This window comes from Bradysia coprophila, unplaced genomic scaffold (assembly GCF_014529535.1).
Source record: "Bradysia coprophila strain Holo2 unplaced genomic scaffold, BU_Bcop_v1 contig_583, whole genome shotgun sequence".
In the NCBI taxonomy this organism is placed as follows: Eukaryota; Metazoa; Arthropoda; class Insecta; order Diptera; family Sciaridae; genus Bradysia; species Bradysia coprophila.
In genome coordinates, this window is record NW_023503823.1 from 1,495,223 (window position 1) to 1,503,032 (window position 7,810).

At 40.3% G+C, this 7,810-nt stretch overlaps 2 protein-coding genes across 3 annotated transcripts; both read left to right on the top strand.

The window, feature by feature from the left end:
- The first annotated feature begins 580 nt into the window (after window positions 1-580).
- Window positions 581-4,798, top strand: LOC119083313. Of its 2 annotated transcripts, XM_037192998.1 has the most exons (6): window positions 584-2,165; window positions 2,644-2,835; window positions 2,917-3,108; window positions 3,190-4,523; window positions 4,583-4,658; window positions 4,714-4,798. In XM_037192998.1, exons 1-4 carry the CDS (start codon window positions 1,789-1,791, stop codon window positions 4,478-4,480), a joined length of 2,052 nt encoding a protein of 683 aa, XP_037048893.1. In that variant the 5' UTR covers window positions 584-1,788; the 3' UTR covers window positions 4,481-4,523; window positions 4,583-4,658; window positions 4,714-4,798. The 2 variants fall into 2 exon arrangements, with proteins under 2 accessions (XP_037048894.1, XP_037048893.1); XM_037192999.1 differs by lacking the exon at window positions 2,917-3,108 and having other exon boundaries at window positions 581-2,165.
- LOC119083232 (eukaryotic translation initiation factor 4E1-like) lies at window positions 4,609-6,482 on the top strand. The gene is made up of 6 exons (XM_037192893.1): window positions 4,609-4,658; window positions 4,714-4,797; window positions 5,396-5,724; window positions 5,793-5,875; window positions 5,947-6,034; window positions 6,113-6,482. Exons 1-6 carry the CDS (start codon window positions 4,609-4,611, stop codon window positions 6,268-6,270), a joined length of 792 nt encoding a protein of 263 aa, XP_037048788.1. The 3' UTR covers window positions 6,271-6,482.
- The last annotated feature ends 1,328 nt before the right edge of the window (window positions 6,483-7,810 follow it).

The following is a 7,810-nucleotide window of genomic DNA, read 5'->3' on the forward strand; positions in this document are numbered from 1 at the left end:
TCAACGGACTTCTTGCTTCTTCCAAAGTAGCTACCGTGCATTGCGTCGAAAACGGAAAATTGGCTGCAGTTTTGGCTTGACAACAGCGTTTTCACGTCGCTCCACAAATCCCATTCCATATTGAACAGTTTCATGCGATCGTGCTCCGGAGAAACGAATCCAATCTTTTTTGTGTAAATGCCGTCTTTGATTCGACGCTCAAAAAGCAGATCGAAATCATTCAATGGACATCGTTCCGCTATCGTCATGCCACATGCCACACTCCGGTGCATTCCAATTTTCGTCGTTTTTATTGCTGTATCGAAACGATCACTATTGCCACTTCCGACCAATAATCCCTTCGTAGCAGCCTCATACAGGTCCAGTGCCACACAATGAGCCACACTCGATAGCGGTTCGATCGTTGCATATTCGGTCGGCCAGCCAAGCCAAATCACTACATACCATTCACCGTCTCGTTCGTCCACGCACTTCAATTTCAGAAAGATCGCTTCCACGTAAAATTCTTCGCGTCCGTTCACCAATATTGGACCAGGGAATCGATCAACCGGTACGCGTCGATATGTTTGTTCGGGAACATTTGCTGGTACATTCACAAATTTATCCTTTGGAAACTCTGCATATTTCATGAACGACTTGCAATTGACTCGCTCGGGAATTTTGAATGATAGTGATGATCCAGCGCTTACTTCGTAGTTCGAAGCAAAATTGGCTACTTCGTCTATGTTCGACTTACGTTTCGATGCCACTTCCACCACCAAACTTTTACGTTTCAGAGTATCTTTGTCCGTGCGTTTCGATTTCCGTAGCTTTACTGCCTGCGGACTCGGGCTAATGCAATCATCTCCATCTATTTTCAGAAAAATTGTTCGCAAATTGGATGAGTGATTTAGTTGCAAAACATCCACAAAAATGAAAATGAGAAGTGGCACATACCTTCGCCACCTTCGGAACCGACTGAATATGAGTTACTATGCGGCTCTACATTTTCCGATTCATCGTCCTGTTGTGGTGGCAATGTTTTTCCGATTTCGATCGGTTCTTTGGCAGCCGTTGCTTCTTCAAGCGCTGCATTGAATTCCTCCGAATTCCACGACACATTCGCCACGTTACTAAAATCTCGAAGCACTTCTTCTATCACTTTGTGTGTCACAGACATTTTTTTAATGTTACTTATCGGAACAAAACTACCAGAATGAAGAAAACAAAATGAAGGAGATGACTTTTACACTGTTAATTCTGCACCATTGTCTCACAAAAACTTACAATTTAAAAACTAAGTTTGTATGCAATGACGAACTCAATACAAAGGGCCTCCGAAACACCACATCAGAATCACAGGGTGAACGCTTAACGCTTTTCGTAAAATTATTTCACAATCACGGACAACGATAAGAAGAATTATAGGATGTGTGTGGCACCCTTTGTCACCGTTTGTTATATTTTGTTTTTCATTGTCTAGCTCCACAACCGCCTAAACCAACTGTGACTTTCATTATCTAGCTTCAGTCTGCCAACAACCGCCAAATCAATTTGTTCAAATTAAATTGTCGGTCAAAGTAGTTGTACAAGAAGTACAAAGTTTTTTTCCGTGTTTTTTCTTTCTAACTGTACGCAGGTGTATATAAAATAAAACGATCGAAACAGCAAAAGGTGTCGCTAATACGAAATTTAAAACGTGGGTCGCAGATGCATTGGATTGAATTTTTGGCTCGCATTGGATTGAATCGCAGAATCGGCGTTGACCGCATAAAGATCAATTAAAGGACACCTTGGTACATCGAAAATATGGCAGACGCAAAGCGAAACGAAGGCGAATCAATGACCCATTCCATGACGTTAATAGAACGCTTGGCGCGATCTTATCAATTTATGAAAGATAAAATTCTTCGGCTGGAAGAACAATTTGTGAATCGCAATTATGAAATTTCATCCAACATTGATGTGTTGGAAGCTCAAATCGAACCGATTGCAAATCCATTAACTAATGTTAATGACAATTCGGTTTGTGATCGAAGAGACACTGAAAATATTAGTGATAAAGCGATGATCAAAATATTCGCCGAGCATCTGCCGAAAATGAAGGACGCATATGGACGTCTCAATCTGGCTGTGGATGAACAGAAACGAATCATCGAAAAACAACAAAAATTACTACATGAACGGTAAATATTAAAGTTTAATTGTTTGCATGCACTGCACTATATAATTTGTGGACGAAAATCCCAGTTTTCACGAAACTCGGTCTCGATCAATTTGAGCGGTGTGTGTGAGGTGACGTCACATTTTTTGTGGTAGGAAAAGTAAGATTTAGTAAAATTGCTTCAGCCCGTAGCAAGTTTCAAACTTTTTCAATGGACCATTCCGGAATATGAAAAAAAATGTGCAATTTATAAACAAATCACGACAACTTTGTACGCTAAATTTTAGCATAGAAAAAATATAAAAATTGACAGATTTGAATTCACAAAACTTAATTCCAAATCAACGGTATCACGTAATTTTCTATTAGGTGTTGCCTACAAGTAATGTGTAATTTAACATTTCAGTCCTAGCATTTTTTAGACAACGGCTTTTTTGCTCCATTTCTCAATGACAGCACCGCGAAATTATTAACAATTTTTCGAGTTTCTCGTTTTACAGGCGCCCCGCCGATCCAGGATGTGATTCGGCTGCCCACAAAGTTCCAATTCCGGTCACTGCCAATCGACCTGTTGAACATGCTTCGAACGTTGTGGAGCCATGTGCGTCACCCGATTTGTTTGATGAGTTCGATGACATTAAAAGTCCATTGCCATCGCAAATGTCGAATGTTACGGCGTATCAAGTGAACAAGTAAGTCTAATGGAAACAATTCCTAGCAAATTTTTTCAGACAACAGTTTTTTGCTCCATTTCTCAATTTCTCGTTTTACAGGCGCCCCGCCGATCCAGGATGTGATTCGGCTGCCCACAAAGTTCCAATTCCGGTCACTGCCAATCGACCTGTTGAACATGCTTCGAACGTTGTGGAGCCATGTGCGTCACCCGATTTGTTTGATGAGTTCGATGACATTAAAAGTCCATTGCCATCGCAAATGTCGAATGTTACGGCGTATCAAGTGAACAAGTAAGTCTAATGGAAACAATTCCTAGCAAATTTTTTCAGACAACAGTTTTTTGCTCCATTTCTCAATTTCTCGTTTTACAGGCGCCCCGCCGATCCTGACGACAACGTCCCACTTCCGGTCACTGCCAATCGTACGTACGACGTACAGTCCGACGACAGTGATGAGGATTGCCAACGATTCAACAGAAAGTCAAAGTGGCGACAAACACCGACCAACACGAAAAAGAGAGTTGGACGGAACGGTCGAATTACCGATCAGTTTGCCGAAATATCACTGACAAGTCTCCACCACAAGACACCGCTCGCCAAATCGGAACAAGGACTGGATATTGACGACAATGACAACGATGAATCGGACATTGACGAAGAAATTGACGAAATGGATGGTAACGCCGGGAATGGCTACGTCGACAATTACAAGCAAATGGTCGCGGACGCAGCGGACTCATCCTCGTCAACGAATTCATCCTCGTCAATGAACGACAACGACTCGTCAAGCGACGAAATGGACGATAGTGACGAAATGGACGATAGTGACGAAATGGATGGCGAAGAAGACCCGACAGTCGCAATGCTAGAACGTATCAATCGCAACGGCTTAAAAGAAATGAAACCAAAAGGCTCTAACGCCCAGAAATGGCACATTCAACTGCCACCCGGAAAGCGAATGCGATGGGGACCATCACTTAAACGCGGAAGCAACTACTACCGCAAGTGTTTATTTTGTGAAGCAAATGTCCCAACGCAACGACAAAAAATGCATGAAGCATCGCACAAGGGTGGGTCAAAATGCCCAAAATGTCCGATTGTTTTTTTTTCGTTTGTATCTTTGGGAAAACACGTATGTCACGCTAAAGGAAAAATATTCAAAGTGACAAATACAAACGTGGAAATAACGACCGGCCATCCAAAATATAAACTTTTCGTGTTACCCTTACGTTCAAACGAAACTGGCGAAGACGTGTGGTGGTGCGGAACGGGAACGCGCGACGCAAAAACGAATGCGGAAAATGCAATAAAACGATGCCGATATGCTCATGCAAAGGGTAACATGAAACGAACCGGAGAAACTGTCGGATGCCCTTCACTATCGAAATTGCTGTACCCCAAGAACGAAACGAAACGTTGGACGCCGTACCCAGACCACGCAATCGAATTGCCGTTACTGGGCGGTGATCATAACACGACGCAAAAACTTCGCAATTTAGTCAGAAACATCCTAGACACGCCGGCCCATCATAAAGCACTAAATGCCGAAACGATCTTCGCACCGTACGTAGACCGCATTACAAAAAAATTACAACGAATGGAAATGCCAGAGCGACAACGAAAAGGATTAAAAAACTACGTAAATGACCGACGAATATTCTAAATAACAAAAAACACTGAGAAACAAATGTCGTTACAACGAAAAGGTAGCCCGATCCGTAACCACTTTGTATGAGGCAAATTTAACAATTTTCATTTTTTTCAGCCGTACATCTGTAACTTCTGCGGTAAATGCTTCATTCAGTCATCGAATCTTTCGTTGCATATAAGAGTGCATACAGGTAAACTCTAGTGGTTTCATTGTCGTGATTTAGATTCAACGAATTCTTGTTTTAGGCGAAAAGCCATACAAATGTACAACGTGCCAACGCTGTTTCGCCAGTTCCAGCACATTGACCATGCATCATCGAGTACATTCAGGTTTGTTTGGATTCTTATGGGTTGAATTACAGAAAGGGTTGGTTTGGTGTCAGATGTTGTCGACAACGATCACTAAACTGAAAATTATTGATCCAAAAAGGGGAGGCTGAATCGAGTTTTCTGGAACCTAATTTCTTGTTGCATTTACGGCCGAACAAAATAGATTTTCTCATGACCGCAACCTTTCAGAAATTTTTGTTTGGCCTTTTAATAAAGTCGAGATCAATCTCCAGAAAAGACTCAAATCAAATGAAGTAATAGATCCGGTTGTAAAAATATTACTCTGCTTGCTGTCTGTGAATGTTGAGGTAATTGAAATCGATTTCGTTTTAATCGAATTATTTACACAAAACATCGAATGATTCGTTGGCGATTTGGGTGAAGTCTCGCCATTTTTAGTATGGTTCTATTGTTGATATATAATTTCCATGTAATTGACAGTTGCTCCCATGCATATGTCGAAGAACTTTATTGTGTTCTGTTGACTTTTTTCTCAGAAACACATCAATTGCATGCTTCCAAATAGGGCATTGTGCTCCAATTAAATGAGTTGAGGTTATGTCTGACCGCAGTCCATATGCATTTTTGAATAATTTTCAGTGGAGTCCATTAAGTGGTTGTTTTTCTTGTCCCAATTTCAGCATAATGCCGATACAAATAACATTGAGAAAGCCCGAGAAGAGCCAGGAAACGAAATAACGCCCGAATGTCTCGTCAAGCATCCGTTGCAGAACCAGTGGACTCTGTGGTACTTGGAGAACGACAGAAATAAGTCCTGGGAAGACATGCAGAATGAAATAACCAGCTTCGACACGGTCGAAGACTTTTGGAGCTTGTACAATCACATTCGGGTGGCGTCGGAATTGAAGCAGGGCAACGACTACTCACTCTTCAAAAAGAATATCCGACCGATGTGGGAGGATGCAGGTAAAACAAACAAAATAATCTGCCGTATAGTGAACGGAGCGGATAATTAAATGTTCGTCTAAATATAGCCAACAAACGTGGCGGTCGATGGGTTTTGAATTTAAACAAACAGCAACGTCGCAACGAATTGGATGCATTGTGGTTGGATATTGTAAGTGTAGATTTGAGTCGATAATTCCGTTCGATGAATTGATGATCGAACCAAAATTGATTGCCTTACAGTTGTTGTGCTTAATCGGGGAGTCATTCGAATATTCTGACGATATTAATGGTGCAGTCGTCAACATTCGCCCGAGAGGAGATAAAATTTGTAAGTTCGAAGTGGTTGTCCCTTCTGGGAATTGGAATGCGAAGTCGACGTAACACATTTTTCGTTTAATTTTTCCAGCAATCTGGACAGCCGATGGTACAAATCAAGAATCGATTTTGAGTATAGGCCACAAATTAAAGGAATGTCTTTGGCTACCGAACGAAGTTCAGATCAGCTACGAACTGCATAAGGACACGGCTAACAAGCAAGGACCGAAGATGGCATTCACGATATAAACAGTTCTGATTTAATCTTTTTGGTGTTGAGAAGCCGACTCAACACTCAGCACTAACAGCAACACAATACTTATCGTCGGTAAAAGATTATTATTTTTTTTTTGTTTATTGGAAAAATCATTTCTTATTTCTTTGGATTTATAACCTCCCCTCCCGAAAAGTCAATGAAATAAAAAGAAAAATTATTTCGAAAAGCTAAAGTTCGAATTGACAGGAAGAAAATGTCGTTTCAATTGTTGGTTGACCATTATGACGGAGAAGTGTTTTGAAAGAGAAATTTGATTTGAACTCTGAACTTGCGGGAACTGTCAGTCGTCGACACTTTCCGCAAGTTCGAACAAATGACGATTTCCCCATTAAGAAGAGGCTGTTGATTCTATCGGGATCAGATGATGAATTCAGAAGAGATATTATCGAACATTTTCCGGTGGTCGCAACCGACCTTATCATTATGTGTGAAGATAAGCTTTAGATTGCATTGCGAGAACCAATTGATTCTTTGGAATACACAGAGTACACTATACATTGTATTTATACCATCCTGTTCAATTATTTGTATTGGAGTAAAGCGTAGCGTTTCAAAGTCATATTTGAATTGGTGGAATTGAGGGGACGGCTTGTTCTTATTAAATTGCGATACGATATTTAACACGCTATTAATGTTGTTTCAGTTTCCAAAAATTGTAAGCCTGAGGCACAAGAAAATCTGAAATCATTTTGGCAGAGTTATTAATGTGTGACTTCAGTTGGTCCTAGTTGTTGATTTTATTCAATTTATCAGCGTTCGGCAAATGTTTTACAAGAGAAATGCTTTTCTTTCACGTTGTTCTTGATAAATGATCTTAATGGCGTTCGGACAAAATAACCCCGGACGAAATAAATCCGGACATAATGTCCCCTGGACAAAATAACCCCGGACAAAATAACCCGGACAAAATAACTCCGGACAGAATAACTCCCAAATAAAAAAAACGATATAGTTACTCGAATATTTTCAATACACTCAATATATTCGAATATTCATGAGTACATGGTCGATATGTTCGAATATAGTCGAGTACATAGTGGATGTATTCGAATATATTCGAGTATCTTGTCGAATATATTTGATATATGCGAATATAGTCGATATATTCGAATATAATCGATCATGTTTGCTATATGCGAATATAGGCGATACATACATACTAGTATGTAGTCGATATATTCGAATATAGTCTAGTTCTTAGTCGACATATTCGACGATAGTCTAGTATATAGTCAACATATTCGAATATAGTCGAGTACATAGTTGTAGTCCATATATTCGATGATAGTAGACATATTCGAGTATAGAGTCAATATATTCAAATTAATAGTCGATATATTAGAATGTACTTGAGTATATAGTCGATATGTTCGAATATACTCAAGTATATAATTGATATAATTTAATAGATTATATGCTGCGCCGCAGGCCGTGGAAAATAAAAAAAAAATAAAAAAGCGGGGTCGAGGGGCGGCAGCCCCCGCAGAGGGGGGTGAAGGGGGGAGTATCCCC